The following is a 17471-nucleotide window of genomic DNA, read 5'->3' on the forward strand; positions in this document are numbered from 1 at the left end:
AGGTATGGTTTCAACACTGAACACTGTCAAGCATCCCTGAGGATTTGTGGTGGAGATGTGGGGGCATCACTAGAACATCTGCTTACCCAGTGTTTTTCAGAGACATTTGGAGAGAGGATGAAGATCTCTGAGGCAGTTGCCCATATAAGTGTGGATGAGTGTGTGGAACAGCGACAGGAAGAGGCATTTGCCCTCAAGTCAATCTGTGGAGAAAAATTCATAGAAAGAATTCAGAACAGAGTCTGGACCATTGGATTAGAACTGGAGTATTTGACAAATAAATTCTGCAAATCCAAGCGAAAGGAAAGTACCAAAAATATACAGGAGATTTCACATGAAATCTGCAGATTTTACCTCAAAGGAAATTGTAAATTTGGATCAAAATGCAAATTCAAACATGAAGTGCCCCCAAATCAAATTGTTGGAAGAATAGAAAGAAGTGTAGATGATTCTCATCTTAATGCTAATGAAGATGCATCTTTTTTATATGAACTTGAAATTCGATTTCCTAAAGACCACAAGTACCCCTACCAAGCTCCCCTTGTGGCATTTTATTCCACCAATGAGAATCTACCTCTGGCTTGTCGTTTACATATTTCTGAGTTCCTTTATGGCAAGGCCTTGACATTTGCAGAAACTTCAGAACCTGTTGTATATTCTTTGATAACCCTTTTAACGGAAGAATCAGAAATAGTCAAGTTATTAACAAATACCCATCACAAGTACAGTGTCCCTCCAGTGAACTTTCTGCCAGTATCCTCTGGGACCAGAATAAATAATCCTGTCTGTCGTAAACCAGTGATTCCAAATAATTCTTTTGTTTCAAGTCAACTTCAAGATGGTATGTAAGGCATGATCACGTGAAAATCATTGTTGGGGGGCGGTTATTCAAAATGATGGATTAAAGAAATCTAAAGTTCTGAGGGCTGGTCTAGGATCTCCCGTTGATCTTAGGCAAGTCATTTTCCTCAATCCATGGGTGAAAAGAAAGAGAATCCCTTGAACTATGGCCTGACTTTAATGGTAAGGCCCAATTATTATCACTGTGATTAGGTTCCCTGAATTGAAAGTTTGTGGTGATGTGTAAGTTTATTCTAGCAGTTGAGGGTTGGAAGAAACTTAAGAGCATCTTTCCAGAAAATTCAGTTTCATTGAATTCATTTGGTTTTACATGTTTATTTCTGATACTTGAGATGGGATTACTTTCAAATGAGAGTTTAGAGATACTAATCTTTCTATGCCACTATCCAGACCAGCCTGCTTTTAGTACACTAGACCCCCCCAAATTCATTAGAGTAGGGCTATCTTTATGAATCCCTAAATCTTCAAATAAAGAAATGTTTGTGCAGCGTTCTGGCTCTATCCAGATCCAGGTTTGCTGTACAATTGATTATTACACCACAAGTAAATCCCCTTTTCAAAGTCCATCAAAGAATTCTTATTTGGTGCTATCTTTCTTTCAGATAAATAAGTTTTTATTGTTTCACAAGAGTTCCTAGGCAAATGTCAGTAAGAGAACAATGAAACTACACTGAAATGTGGATGATGGACCAATGTCTGAGTTCACTCATTTACCACTTGACGACTTGCTCCCAAACGTCAGCTTTTAGTTCTAAGAATCAAACGTATTCCTCAAGAAATGACAAATTGGGCCGGCCCGGTGGCTCAGGCAGTTAGAGCTCCATGCTCCTAACTCTGAAGGCTGCCGGTTCGATTCCCACATGGACCAGTGGGCTCTCAACCACAAGGTTGCCGGTTCAACTCCTTGACTCCCGCAAGGGATGGTGGGCTGTGCCCCTGAAACTAGAAAACCTCCATGACTAGGATTGAGGGGACAACACTTTGACTTGGAGGAGAGGCCTGGAAGTACACACTGTTCCCCAATAGAGTCCTGTTCCCCTTCTAAAAAAAAAAAAAAAAGAAAGAAAAAAAGAAATGACAAATTGTGGTGGGTTGTGGACTTTTTTTTTTTAAAAAAGCTCTTGTTAAGATATAATTTTCATAACCATAAAATTCACCCTTTCCAAATACACAAGTCAGTGGTCTTTAGCGTATTCAGACTTGTGCATCCATGACCATTGTCTAATTCCAGAACATTCTCATCACCCCAAAAAGAAACCCCATACCTATTAGCAGTCACTCCTCATTTCTCCCTTCTCCTAACCCCCAACGATCACGAATCTGTATTCTGTCTCTATGGATTTGCCTACTCTGGACATTTCATAGACATGGATTCATGCAATATGTAGTGTTTTTTTATTGGCTTCTTCACTTAGCATAATGTTTTCAAGCTTCATTCACGTTGTAGCATGTGATAGTACTTCATTCCATTTTTATTACTGAATAATATTCCACTTTATGGATACACCATATTTTGTTTATTGCTTCATCATATGATAGACACCGGTTGTTTTGTGTCATGGAATTTTAGGTACACTTACCTGCAAATAGTTGAAACGTTCAGTTAATTCCTTGAAAGTTAAGAGTCTACTGGATTAACAAGGTGTGCCATGACTTTCTCTTTGTTTTTAATTTGATTTAACAGTCAAATTAATAGGCACTTATACTTGATTAAGTTTGTTTGAAGATGCACTTTAAGTTCTTTAGCAATAGAAGTAGTAGTATTGAAATGAATCAACCTGCTTTATTCAAGCTTTAACTTTTTCTCCATTTTATGATTTTGTTGTTGTTACTTTGTTAGAGAGTAATTCTTCCCCTTTGCTAAAGAAAGGGTTCCATATCGAAATGTTTCCTTTTATCCCCTTCAAGTTGAAAAAGAATCAGAACCTGAGGAGACAGATGAGGATGAAGGTCCTGCACCAGTTGTAGTGGAGAATGAAAGCTATGTGAACCTTAAGAAAAAGATTTCCAAAAGATATGACTGGCAGGCAAAATCAGTGCATGCTGAAAATGCTAAAATCTGCAAGCAGTTCCGAATAAAACAGGTAGGGTATTCTGAGAGAATGGCTAGCATTGCCTCCCTGATGTCTGGATGAAGGGATTAGGAATTGGGAAACTGGCTGACCTACCTAGTGTACGTTTGGTTCTCTTTTACTTAGTGGTCTGCATGTCACATCAAACTTGAGCACATATTCTAGATAGATATAGAAAATCCAATGGCTGGTAAAAATGAAACACATATATAGCAAATATTCTTAGAATCATGTGGCTTTGGTACTATGATAGACAATCTGCTAAGTGAAAGGAAAATTAATGCTGTGATTTGCTTTAGAGAAATCAGTGTAGAAAAGGAGAAGGAGGGCCTCTTAACTATTTCAAAGGTCACAGGGTAGATAACTTGCCCAAGGTCACATAGCTAGTGAGTGGCAACATAGAAGTTCAAGCTAATTCTCTGTTTCTAATGCTCTGTTGTTTTTACCTAATTTACATGAACATTATTTTAAAAGAATCCGTAAGGGAGCTGTTAGGGCAGAGCCAGCTGTGGACAAAGGCAAGTTGCTTAACCAGTTTGGAGATTGGAATAGAGATGCTGTCTCAGGGCCCTTCCAGTTCTAAAAGTCCTATGGTCCTAATATTTGACACAGGATAAAACTATCACATATATAGTGCAGTACCTACAGAATGTCAAAATGAATAGAAAAATCATACCGTAAATAATGAGATGGTAGAAACAAAAAAATTACACATTCAGTTTAGTCTGTGCTTAGAGATAATAAATTGATATGATAAAACTACATGCAGAAAACAATGTGTTAATATAAATTTCTTACACTAGTCAAAAATACACCTATGGTTTTAATATACAGTAGTGTTTATAGTGTTGGCCCATAGATAATCAGGCTGTTACAAAGATGTGATGGTTGGCCAAAAAGAACCCGTTAGTGCGTGCTCTTACTATTACTGATTTTGGGGAAAATCTGATATTGTGTAAAGCTATGCTCTCCAATATTGTAGCCCCTAGCCATGTGTGGCTATTTAAATTAATGAAAATTAAATAAAATTTAAAAATCAGTTCCTCAGGAGCACTGGCCACAGCAAAGTGTTCAGTAGCCAGCTTCATGTAGCCAGAAATTGCTGTATGGGCAACGCACATATAGAACAGGTCCATCGACATAAAAAGTTCTATTGGGCAATGCTGGTGTAAAGATTCTTGCTGGGAAGAGCTGGATAGGTGCCGAGCAAGAGGGATTTATTTCTCTTATAAGATCTTTCAGTTTATTTTGATACAGGAAAACCACACAGATTCCACCGCTTATTCTGGCTGATTCTCCGAACAGCCTTATAACTAAAGTCGTTAGTATCTAACCCCAACAAATCTGTAATTTCCGTCTGAACAAATTGTTAAAGAAGGAGCAGAAAGGATGGGTGTAGCTGTGGGATCCCACATTCAGAGCTCTGTGAGGTGATTCAGAGTAACCCAACTGATGCCTTATCTTTTATTTATTAGGCTTCCAGACAGTTCCAATCAATTCTGCAAGAAAGACAATCACTCCCTGCTTGGGGAGAAAGGGAAACCATTCTTAAATTGTTGAGCAAGCACCAAGTACTTGTTATAAGTGGTATGACTGGGTAAGAATGCAATTTATTTATAATGCAGCTTTCATCTATAAATGTGGCGTGTGCCCTGGTTATCACGGCCAGTTCTACTTTTAAAAAGCCAGTAGCTGGTGTTATTGGGTGCTTTTTCTGTCAAATATTAAATAATATCTCACAGAGCTAACACTGCAGCATCCATAGCCCATAGAGCCAAAGTACGAAAAGTGAAAATAAAACTCGGAAATACATTAGGAATTTATAGACATTGTACTGCCTTGAGATAATTTTAAGGCAAAAGGTTTAGCTGAAGGCTTTTAACAAGGCTCATTTTAAAATGTAAAGGATAGTTCCAGAACATTCAGCTTGAAAACTTTTTATCTTATAAATTTATTCTGATTTCTTTATCACTTTTATTTGTGCTTTTAAGAACAACTTAGGGCACATAATTTTTCCTGTTTCACATTCTCCATATGTTATCCAAATCTATTTAGCAGGGACAAGTTGCAGGCATAATTTAGCTATCTATTCAAGGGTTTTCAGTTTAATAATTACATTTATGCCCAAACTCACTGAAATAATAGTAACTTTGTATCTTTTAGTTTATCTTTTTAATTTCAGTCCACTGATAGCCAAATCAATATACATCAAGGGAAAAAATATAAAGTATTTTAATATTCGTAAGAGAATATTCCTATTTCTTTAGGATTCGTATGTAGAATTCACATTCCTAGAGGCATTTACAGACCTTAATCTACTGTCTATTCAATAGTCTCAATTTTACAAATAAATGATACTAAACTGTTATTCCGTTACCCTGTTAATCTGAGTGCAAATTCCTAGGAGTTATCAGCTGTAGGTAATAAGTCAATAGGTTTAGAAGACAGATGAAGCGGAACAACCGTTATTCTAATTAGCTTTTTCACTTTCCTCATTGCTTGCGTGTGATTGCTTTTTTAGTAAACTAACACTTGAAAACTCATTTTAAAACTTGTTTGTTTTGACATACAGCTGTGGAAAAACCACGCAGATTCCACAGTTTATTCTGGATGAGTCTCTGAATGGACCACCAGAGAAGGTGGCTAACATCATTTGTACCCAACCGCGGCGAATCTCGGCAATCTCTGTCGCTGAACGTGTTGCTAAAGAGAGAGCAGAAAGAGTGGGTCTGACTGTGGGGTACCAAATCCGGTTGGAGAGTGTCAAGGTTTGTATGCTCTGCTTATTTCCTGGTAGCAGAAGTTTATAATTTTCAAGTATGAAGAGTCCTTAGTGCCTGAAGATTCATGGACAATTTGGGATATACTCCAGGACAGCTGAAGTTCTTGAGAAATATTTTGGTACAAGAAGTCTTATTTGGGTGCACTTAATTTCCTCTATAAGGACCTTTTATTCTTTGTTGGCAAAAGTGACCTAGTAAATGCTGTTTTGCTCTTAAACCTGGGACTTAATCCATTTAACTGAATAAGGAATGAACAAATTCAAAATTGATTTTATCACTCACTGTTGTTTTTATGTTTTATAATAATTTTTTGATTATTTTTTCATTGCATTTGACAGTCAATATTATTTTATATTAGTTTCAGGAGTACAGCATAGTGGTTAGACATTTATATCATTTATGCAGTGATCCCCCTGATTAGTACCCACCTGGCACTATGCATAGTTGTAGCAACATTATTGACTGTATTCTCTATGTTGTGCTTTATATCCCATGACTATTTTGTAACTACCAATTTGTATTTCTTAATCCCTTCACCTTTTTCACCCATCTCTCCAATCCCCCTGCCCTCTGGCAACCATCAGTTTGTTCTCTGTATCTATGAGTCTGTTTCTGTTTTGTTTATTCATTCATTTTGTTCTTTAGATTCCACATATAAGTGAGATCATATGGTATTTGTCTTTCTCAATCTGACTGATTTCACTTAGCATAATACCCTCTAGGTTTATCCATGTTGTCACATATAATAATTTTTGAATGCTTTTTATGTCATAAAATTTTAATGTGAAGTAGAAAAACTTTTATTGTTATTGCCAACAAGAAACTGTATTTAGTATGGTTTCATATTAAATGGAACTGCTGATGTTTTAAAAATTCTTTATCCCTATCCACTCAAAATGGTTTTGCCAGGAAAGTGTTTCCTTTCTTCAAAAATGTCATGAATGCTTTCATGCCCTTTTACATGTTAGTCCTCAGCCACCAGACTGTTGTACTGCACCACAGGAGTACTGCTGAGAAGGCTAGAAGGAGATATAGCTCTCCAAGGGGTCACCCATATCATTGTGGATGAAGTTCATGAGCGGACAGAAGAAAGGTAAAACAAAGATTTTCCAAATGACTACCCACACACATAAAATAAAGACACGGCTGAAAGAATTTCATTCTGCTTCCAATCCAGTTTCTTAGAACTAGTAAGTCTCACTTGCCAAGAAAAGGCCTAAGTTAGAGAAGAGAAACTGCTTTCCTGGTCTCCAGGGACTGGAATACTAAAAATGCTAGGAAGAGCACAAGTGCATCACTAGAAGAGTCATCCTGTTAAATGGACATCATCTCATAAGAGATACTTCACACCCTCCTGGGCAGGATGCTGGACTGGGCACTGTACTTAGCAGGAATAAGAGAGTAATGTGTGTTGTAGCTGATGGATTGGTCAGTATGGGCTTCCTTCTTTGATCCTTGGGTCAGTCATTCAGTCCTGACACTCATTCATATATTTATTGAGCCTGTATTAAGTGCCAAGTGATGTATTAATTGCCAGGGATACTATAGTGAACAAGTAGATGTGGTTCTCCTTTATCTCTTATGGTCTGGTTGGAAAAAAAGTGATGAACAACTAAACAAACAAATAAGTAATTACAAATTGGAATGATTACTATGGAGGAGTAAACATGCTGTATTTCAGACAACAGACCCATAATATAGTCAGAGATCATATCTCTGAAGAGATGACACTTAAATTAAAAGTGACATTTACGTTAAAACCTAAAGTAAAGTTGCCTATGTGACAAATGGGGGCAAGGCCAGCATTAAGGGAGTCTAGTATAGCTGGTGTGTAGTAAATGACAGGTGGGAAATGTCAGGTGGGAAAAACAGGAGCCAGATATTCCAGGGTCTTATACACCATGGATAATAAAGCATTTGGATTTTATTTAAATGGGATTAGAAGGTATTAAAGGGTGGAGGTATAAAATAAAAATTCTTAATATTTTAAAAGGAAGGGCCAGGTACATAGATGGCATTAATCATAGTTTGTCATGTGGGTCATGCTCTAGAGCAGCAAAAAAAAAAAAAAAAAAAAACTAGTGTGAAAAAGAGAGATCATCCTATGAAAATTATGAAGCTTCCCCCAAAAAGACTCTGCACTTACATCCTCAGAAAAAGAAAGTCTAAGTAAAATTGGTGGACTGACACAGAAGCAGAAAATAGTTAATAGCAAAACTAAGAAAAAGAAAAAACAAACCTGAAAAGAGGCCCCAGTTACTGCTGATAAAAAGTTTTTAAGAACTGAACAGGAAAGAATGTGACCAGCAGACTATTTGTTAGAGAAAATAAATACACTAATATACTAGTAAATAGGAAATATGAAGTAATTAAAAACTAAAGAAAAGCAGACTCATATAAAAAAGAATGAATCAAAATAAAAAGAAATAATTCCTAGAACAAGACAAGAATTTTAAATGATTATATACAAAATACAAAGACTCTTTGAAGGGCAAATCATCTTTTTATAGAGATTCCAGAAAATGGGGCCAAAAAAAAGGTAAGTAATGTCGTTTTGCAGCAAATGTTCAAATGGACATTTAAAAGAAGAAAATTTTTTAGGAGAGCCACTGACCAACTTAGAAGAGAAAAACATAGACTATTCAACCAGACTAATAGTAGTTAAATAATTATATTATAGAAATAAATCTAATGAGAAATTATATTCAGTGTAATTTTGAATATAATGAATAGTTTTTGGTTTCATAATATTTATACTTCCACAAACTCAGAGAAACTGGAGCATAGCATTGAATCTGGTTCCTGGCTGCAGTAGTATTCTCAAAAAAAGAAAGATTTTTATAAAACCTAATAACCTATGGAATATCATCAGTTAAAATTTCAGTGTACTTTCACATCTGAATAAAGAAAAATGACTCCCTGGAGAAGGGAGATACAAACATTTACAGATACCAGTCTTTAGGAAAGGATTGTACAAATTACAAGAAAAAGTAGAAAAATATTTGCTAGCTTAAACTGAAAAAGGCAAAAACTAGGAGTAAAATCTAGGAACCAAAATCAGTAAAAATATAGCCAAAATTGAAGGTTGAATATAGAAAAGTTACAGTTGTGTTAGTTTAAATTTTTCAGTAAATTTCCTGATCATAGAGATAACAATATGATTATTGTAATTTTAAAAATACCAAAGAAATGTCAAGAAAAAGAATTTCTGTTCCTATAAAATTGCTAATTGCATGTTATAATTTTTGTCTGTTCTGTTGGGAGTGTGTTGGGTGTTAAGGGAGAGATATGGTAGAGAAAGAGGTGTCTCTCCACAAACACTACTGGGATTATATAGTTTTGTATGCTGCTTTTGATCTAATAGTTAAAATGAGAGTATGTATTATATTTGAAATTAGTATTAATAATTGCATAAGAAAATTCTGAAGTATGAATGTACGATAGGCTACTTAACTGTTTGTCAATTGTTACATTATTTTTCTTCTACTTAAAAAGAAACAAAATCATCATAAATGTAATTAAGTCAGCTCATAATATTAAGGAGCGCTAAATAGTACAAGAATATGCTCTCATTAAAAACTGAAACAACACAGATATAGTGAAAGTCCCCCTGAACACTCCCAAATCATTCTTAGTTCCATCCCCAAAGATAAGTATGGTAATTAGATTGGTAAGTACGTCCTTCTATACATTGACATATAAGTTTACTTTGTTAGAAATAGGTACTTTTGTTTCCTAAGCTTTTTTTTCTTTCACAAGAAAAAAGATATTATTATATTCATTTAGTAAGGCAACAAATAATTATTGAGCACCTACTATGTCCCAGGCATTGTTCTAGATACTGGAGTAGTGAACAAAATAACCAAAATCCCTGTCTTCATAGAACTTATATTCTAGTGGGGGAACCCAACAATAAGTAAGGTGACTAAGTAAAATATGGAGTATGTTCAGTGCTAAGAAGAGAAAGGGTAACATGAAAAAGCAAGGGAGGGGAACATTTGAACATTTGAATAGGGCGGCTAGGAAAGGCCTGGCTCAAAAGGTCTTTTGAGTAAAAACTCGGGAGAAATGAGGTAGCTCTGTGATGTCTGGGAGAAGCCCATTCCAGACAGATTAATAACGCAAAGGACCTGAGGTCCATGCTTCAAGGACGGCAAGGATGACTAGAGCCAAGTGAATAAGAGGGAGAGCAGTAGGAAATGAGAGGTCGGGGTACAGGTCATGTCACATAGAGCCTTGTTAGTGAGGACATCAATAAGAAGTCATTGAAGATTTGTGAACAGAAGGCTGGCACAGTAAGATTTACATTTGCACAGAGTTACTCATCCACTGTACTGAGAGTAGATTTCATGGGGCAAGGGCTGTTGCAAGGAGACCAGTTTGAATAGTGCTACTCTACATATCATTCTGCAACTTGGGTGTTTTGTTTTTTTCATTAACATTGTCATAGAGATGTTTTCTTGTCAGCATCTAGAGCTCTACCTTATACCTTTTATCAGCCTCAAGTTATTCCACAAAGTGGATGATATTGTTATAATTAACCATTCCTTGGTTGATAGACAACTTAGTTTCCATTGTTTACTACTACTACAAACAGTGCTGTAATGAAATCTTTGTATAGCCTTTTTATGTCCATATAGATATCAAGAAGTAGACTTGTTAAATGCAATGATAAATCCTATTTGTATTTTGATAGGTACTACACTGAATTTAGTTTATTTGGGAAAAATTGATATTTTTGTTTGTTTATTTTATTGGTGAATATTCGGAACAGTGTGTTTCTCCAGAGCCCATCAGCTCCAATTTGTTTTCCTTCAATCTAGTTGTGGAGGGGGCAGCTCAGCTCCAAGTCCAGTCGCCTTTTTCAATCTTTAGTTGCAGGGGACACAGCCCACCATCCCATGTGGAAATTGAACTAGCAACCTTCTTTAGAGTTCGCGTTCTAACCAAATGAGCCATCCAGCCGCCCCCTCCGGAGGAGGTTCAGCGGAAGCTTGTTGTCTTCAATCTAGTTGTGGAGGGCGCAGCTCACTGACCCATGTGGGAATCGAACGAGCAACCTTATTGTTCACAGCTTGCGCTCTAGCCAAGTGAACCATCCGGCCACCCAGATATCTTTTTATTATTGTCTACCCATGTAGAAACATGACAAATCTTTCTTTGAGTGTTATAATTGTTTTCACATAGGTCTTACACATTCCTTCCTCAGAATATAACAAGAGTTATTTATTTTCATTCATTGAATTTGTTTGATCCTCAGGGGTTTCTTTTATTTACTCTAGTGACTTCTTGCTGCTGGTTTTGAAGGACATTGTGTTGCAGAGACCAGCTCTTCAAGTTATTCTGATGAGTGCAACTTTAAACGCTGAGCTCTTTTCAGAATATTTCAGTTCCTGCCCAGTTATTACTATACCAGGTGATTAAAATTCATCATTGAATATGTATTGTTCTAATAAGCAAGTGAAATTATTTTAAAGTTAAATTGAGATACTAATTCATAGATATTCTTCTTTCTAGAGAAAAAGTGATTAGTTTATAACAATTAAAATTATAACCATATAATAAAACTAATAAAGAGGTAACATATCCATTTGCTGGGAGATATTAATTTTCTATGTGCTGTTTTGAAAAGTCTAGGTTATTAGGGTATCTAACATTTCATTGTGTTTAACATCAAAATGTGAGTTTATAGCAGTAATTTGTCATAAAGAAGGAAGTTGTATCTGTATATAATATATTCATTCATTGCTGGATTCTGCTAAATTTCTGGATATTGGTCCACTCTGGGAGAAAGTTAAGTTGGATAGCCTGTGTCTTTTTTTTGGTACTTTCAGTCTCACTGTAGGATTAATTTATCACAGGCTTTGGTGTATCCTTCTGCAGTTGATTGCCAAGGGACAATTCCGAAGCACTGTCTGATGTATAATACCATGTTTCCCCGAATATGAGACCTAACCGGGCAATCAGCTCGAATGCGTCTTTTGGAGCAAAAATTAATATAAGACCCGGTCTTATATTAATTTTTATATAAGACCGGGTCTTATTTTACTATGAGACCGTGTCTTATATAATATAAGATTGGGTATAATATAATATAATACCGGGTCTTATATTAATTTTTGCTCCAAAAGATGCATTATAGCTGATTGTCCAGCTAAGTCTTATATTTGGGAAAACATGATATTATTGTTTGTTCTGGTTATAGATCAAAATAAAAAGAAATAATTCCTGATTCTGGTTATAGAGGATATTGACCATAGATTTAAATAAGAAATTATATGCTTGATCTAGAATACAGTTGTTAAATATTTAAATGTCCCCTGTGGGGAGGAAAGGTGGGTGAGATAGGAGTAACCAATTAAAAAAGGTAAAGAAAGTTTATTAGCAAATGATTGTCTCTTCTACCTATACACTTCTGTTTTCTTTACTAACTGGAATCTACCCCTTTTAATTTCTATTATCAAAAGCTTTTTTTTTTTTTGATACTTTTAAGACCACAGAACAAATTGTGCCTTATCGTGCCAAGCTTTACGGGAATTTTGTATATACAAACTATTTCAAGGTAATTAAAGAGGTATTCTGAGGCTTTTCTATTTTGTTATCAATGTATTTTGTTTTCTGTTTCATTTGTTTTTCCAGGTCGTACATTTCCTGTTGATCAGTTTTTTCTGGAAGATGCAATTGCTGTGACAAGGTAAGGAAGACATTAATTAAGCTTTGGTTAAAGTCTTTGAAAACAGAATTATTATTTTACCTCAGAATGCCGGGATACTAATAGTTTTTTTCCTTCTAATTTTTCTATTTGAGCATTTTGTTTTCCCCTTTCTTTCAGTAAATATTTATTATACAAATTATTTGCAATTCACAGGCAGTATTGTATATTAATCGTACTGACTCTGGAACCCTATGTAAACCATAGCCTTTGGGTGATTGTGATGTGTCGATGTAGGTAACTAATGTACCACTCTGGTGGGGAATGTTGCTAGTGGGGGAGGCTATGTATGTAGCTGGGGGCCAGGGGCTGTATGGGAAAACTCTATACCTTCTGCTCAGTATTGCTATGAACCTAAAACTGGTCTAAAAAATTAAGTCTTTAAAAAATAAAAGATGAAGGACCAAATAAAATTTAACATGAAATAAAGTACGGATTCTGCAGACAGACTTTATTTAAATCCAGTATGTAAATCCCTCTGCTTACATTGGCGAGTAGCTTAAATCTCTCTATGACTCAGTTTCATCATATGTAAAATGGGTATATTAATAGAAGGTGCTTCACAGCACTGTTATGAGGATTAATTAATTAATACTTTGAATTAATACTTCAAAGTGCTTAGAACTGGGCCTGGCACATAACAAGGCCTTTATAAATGTTAGCTGTTTGTGTCATCATCATCATTCTACCCTCAAGGAGTTGCAGTATAGTTTGAGTGGTAAGATGTCTATATGGTTTCAGTACTGAGTAGAAAGTGGTGATGTCTATGGGGTACAAATAGATTTTTTTCCTTTGAAAGCCCTGCATCCTCTTCCTACTCTTTAACCTTGAAGATCCCCAGGGTTTTATTCGTGCACTGTTTCATCTCACTATTAAACTCTTCCTTAGCTCTCTTAGGCTCATGTGGTTTCAGCTCTCACCTCTGTGCCAACAATTCCCAGACCGGTGTCTTCATTCCTGACCTCTGAGCTCCAGAATGAAAACACCTTGATGTGCGGCACCTTAAATTCAACTCAGAATTTTTCTCCTTCTCCCTTCTCCTTTTATTCCTAATAAACCCCTCTCCCAATTCTGTATTTGTTTAACAGTACAATAATCTCAAACTAAAAATACAACAACAGTGGCTAACTTTAGTGTGCAATAAGCCTACTTACGGAGCTTATTAAAATTGTTATTTTCTGTGCCCTCTTCCACTTCCATTGAATGTGAACCTCTGGAGAAATCATCTTTCAACTAGTTTATGTGTCTTTATTCTCTCATTTTTTCAAACTCACTGCCTCCAGAAGGATCTTAAAACAGAGCCAAAAGCTTCCCAGTGTGTTCCTCAGTAGAAGTAGGCCATAGGCAGCAGAATCCTGTATATTGGAAGAATAGCACAGGAATTGAGCAGAAACAGAGCAGCATTCTGCTGAATAAGCGTATAGAACAGGTGAATATGTTCGTTCGCCAACAGACCCAGAGGCACACAGACACATTCCTTTGTCTTCCTTGCTCAGGTATGTGTTACAGGATGGGAGCCCATACATGCGCTCCATGAAACAGATGTCAAAGGAGAAGCTGAAAGCAAGGCGCAACAGAACTGCGTTTGAAGAAGTGGAGGAAGATCTGAGGCTTTCCCTTCACCTGCAGGATCAGGATTCTGTCAGAGATGCAGTGCCTGATCAACAGTTAGATTTTAAGCAGCTCCTGGCCCGCTATAGAGGTACTGTGCTTCCTGGGGGGCGTATTACAGTTATGCCAAAGATAACTGCCATTGACCCTTGAACAGCACAAGTTTGAACGGTGCGACTCTGCTTCCTCACAGATTTTTAAAAATAAATACTATAAATGTATTTTCTCTCCCTTGTGATTTCCTGAATAACCTTTTCTTTTCTCTAGCTTACTTTATTATAAGAATACAATATGTAATACATATGACATACAAAATATGTGTTATGGACTGTTTATGTTATGGATAAGGCTTCCAGTCCACAGTAGGCTACTGTTAGGTAAGTTTTTGGGGAGTCAAAAGTTTTAAGTGCATCCTTTTGTCACATGAGACACAGCAAGAAGACAGCCATCTGTTAACCAGGAAGTGGGCTTTCACCAGACACTGAATCTTCTGGCACTTTGATCTTGGTTTTCCCAGCCTCCAGATCTGTGAGAAATATAAATTTGTTGTTTATAAGCCCCCCCCCAAAAAAAATCGTTGTAAGTATATTTTCGACTGCACAGGGCGTTGGTACCCCTAACCCTCACGTTGTTCAAGGGTCAACTGTAGTGGTTCCGCCCCCCCCCCCCCATGATCATGAAGAAGAAAGATGTGGCTCTTGTTTCATAGTTACATTTTCTTTTATTCATCAGAACAATCTTAAACTTAGAAAAATAGCAATGCCAGCACATATTAGATTATAATTATTATATTTATTAGTGTTGTTTTTTCCTGATATTTTTTTAATTAAAGGTTGTTGGGGTAACAATTGTTAGTAAAGTTACATAGGTTTCAGGTGTACAATTCTGTAATACATCATCTATATATCACATTGTGTGTTCACCACCCAGAGTCAGTTCTCCTTCCATCACCATATATTTGATCTCTTTACCGTCATCTACCACCCCTCTCCCCTGCTACCTTCTGGTAACCACTAAACTACTGTCTGTGTCTATGAGTTTTTGTTTCTTCATTTGTTTGTCTTTTTCCTTTGTTGTTTTCGGTTTTATATACCACGTATCAGTGAAATCATAAGAAATGTATTCATTAGAGAAAAATTGGGAGGTAGTAAAATATAAATTATATTATTGAGTATTTTGTAACTTTTTATTTTGCTATGATTTCAAATTCAAAACTGAAGAAACATTTGCAAGACTACACAATGAACTCATATATCCTTTACCCTGATTTACCAATTGTTAATATTTTGCTTCATTTGCTCTGTGTGCATGTATATATTTTTTCCTGAACTTTTTGAGAATAAGTTGCAGATATGATGCTGCTTAACCCCTGTTATTTCAGTAATATTTCCGAAGAACAGGGGCAGTCTCTTACATAAGCACAGAAGATGATAAAAGAGAAAACACTTAACTGATAGAATGTTATCATTTATTCCATGGTCCATATTCTAATTTTGCCATATTGCCACTTATGTCAAGAATATCTTTTATTGCTATTTTTTTCTTGGTCCAGGGTCTAACCCAGGATTGCATACTGCATTTAGTCATCATGTGTCTTTAGTTTCTTTTGATCTAGAAAAATTTCCCAGCCTTTATTTTTCTTTTATGACCTTGATGTTTTTTAAGAATTCAGCCAGTTATGTTTCCCCATGATTAAATATAGGTGATGCATTTTTGGTTAGAAATAATGTTGAGTCCTTCTTTGTACATCAGTCAGGAGGCACATGGTTTTGGTTTGTCCTGTGTTAACTTTGATCACTTTGTTAAGGTGATGTCAGCTAGGTTTCCCCCCTGTGTGGTGACTAGATCTAAGCCATGCCTTTCTAATTTCAAGCACAGAGGTTTCCAAAGTTCAAAAAGCACTTCTGAGAACTTCTTTCTAAGGAAGGAGGTGGGCAGATTTGAGGTCAGGAAACCTAGCTCTGCCAATAGTTTCTGTATAGTGCTAAGCTGTTCACTGAGCTTCTCTGAGCCTACTTTTCCCGGTAAAAAGAGACTTGATCTAGTTGATCTCAGTGCTCTTTTACTTCTCAAAAATTAGATAATGTTCATGAGCTCAATTTTTAAAACTTTTTCTAGTGAAAAAATAATAATAATCAGTTCTTTTAACTATATAATTGATTAGTGAAAACTGCCAAAGTGTAAAAAAATTGTTTAGAAAACGATTTTCACTTCTCTTCCTCTTTTCCAGGTAGTTGATCTTTATCCTTTTTGAAAAGTGCCTATTTGGAATCTTGACAGATAAAAGTGTTTCCTTCTTTGCTTCCCATACCCCGCCACACTCTTATTTGTATAGCCTATTTCTTCCTTTCTTTCATTTTTGAACAACATAGGGTTCACTCTGCCAGAACATTATTTCAAAACTGCTTTTGCCTCTCTTCAAACTTTCTAGCATTAATATAGGGAACTTCATTTCCTTGATACCAACTACAGTTATTTTGTTCCATTTAGGCTATACTTAGGGTGATGGACCATTAGGAGGACCCAAGAAGAAAGGGCAGCAGTCTTTGGAGAGTTGGTCTCACCAAGAATATGCAATTAGTTTTTCAAAGAGCTGGGGCTTGTAGTACAACCCAAAGCACAGTTTACAAGGCCTCAGATAAATTAGGAGGAAATTGTAGACCCTTAACCTGAAAGTCTATGGATAGGCTTCAGAGGTGTTGGTGAAAATCGCGTGTATTTGTTTTTTCAGGAAAGATCCATAACTTTTAACATTTTCTCAAATGAACCTAAAGGTTAAGAGTCATTGTTGTAAAGATACTGGTGAAAGTTGCGGTCTATCCATTGATTTCCATGGCTTACTGTTACCTGGACGTCATCTGATCTGACTCCTGACTTGATTGAATCTGGAAGGGATTTGTTTCTAAAATGTATTTGACTTTGAATTTTTTTCCTAGGGCTAAAATTGTCAATAACTGTGTGATAGATAAAAGGGGAAAGAAGGAGGAAAAAAGTGGCCTATCTGGGCCTTCACAGCAGGGTTAAGAGCCTAGTCTTTGGGTTATTTTTCAAGCAAATGGTACTTCCAGTGAGCGCGTATTTTCTGAGAAACTGAAAGAAAAAAAATCATTTCAGTACGTTAAATGTGAACGTCTGTGTTATTAAATCACATCAAGACACTCGCCTAGTTCACAGGCATAGTGTCTTCAATGAGGTATAATTATTTTTCTTATTTTTATTTTTCTTACAGGCGTTAGCAAATCAGTCGTCAAAACAATGTCCGTCATGGATTTTGAAAAGGTTAATCTTGAATTAATAGAGGCCTTGTTAGAATGGATTGTAGAGGGAAAGCACTCCTACCCTCCAGGTAATTGCTTCTTGTCTTCATTTATGTGTGAGATGGCAAAAGGGAAGGAAGCTTACTGAGATCATGGGTACAGCCTCTTTCCTGGA

General features: G+C 36.2%; 1 protein-coding gene across 2 annotated transcripts in view; it reads left to right on the forward strand.

The window, feature by feature from the left end:
* Positions 1-17471, forward strand: part of DHX57 (DExH-box helicase 57) — a 55795-nt gene that overhangs the window by 14467 nt on the left and 23857 nt on the right. For both annotated transcript variants that reach the window (XM_081068684.1, XM_081068685.1), the window contains exons 5-13: positions 3-841; positions 2770-2945; positions 4409-4530; positions 5506-5701; positions 6685-6809; positions 10999-11132; positions 12356-12410; positions 13925-14130; positions 17269-17385. In XM_081068684.1, coding sequence (XP_080924810.1) covers positions 3-841; positions 2770-2945; positions 4409-4530; positions 5506-5701; positions 6685-6809; positions 10999-11132; positions 12356-12410; positions 13925-14130; positions 17269-17385 — 1970 coding nt within the window. The remainder of the gene's footprint in view (positions 1-2; positions 842-2769; positions 2946-4408; positions 4531-5505; positions 5702-6684; positions 6810-10998; positions 11133-12355; positions 12411-13924; positions 14131-17268; positions 17386-17471) is intronic.

This window comes from Rhinolophus hipposideros, assembly GCF_964194185.1.
Source record: "Rhinolophus hipposideros genome assembly, chromosome: 12".
NCBI classification, from domain to species: domain Eukaryota; kingdom Metazoa; phylum Chordata; class Mammalia; order Chiroptera; family Rhinolophidae; genus Rhinolophus; species Rhinolophus hipposideros.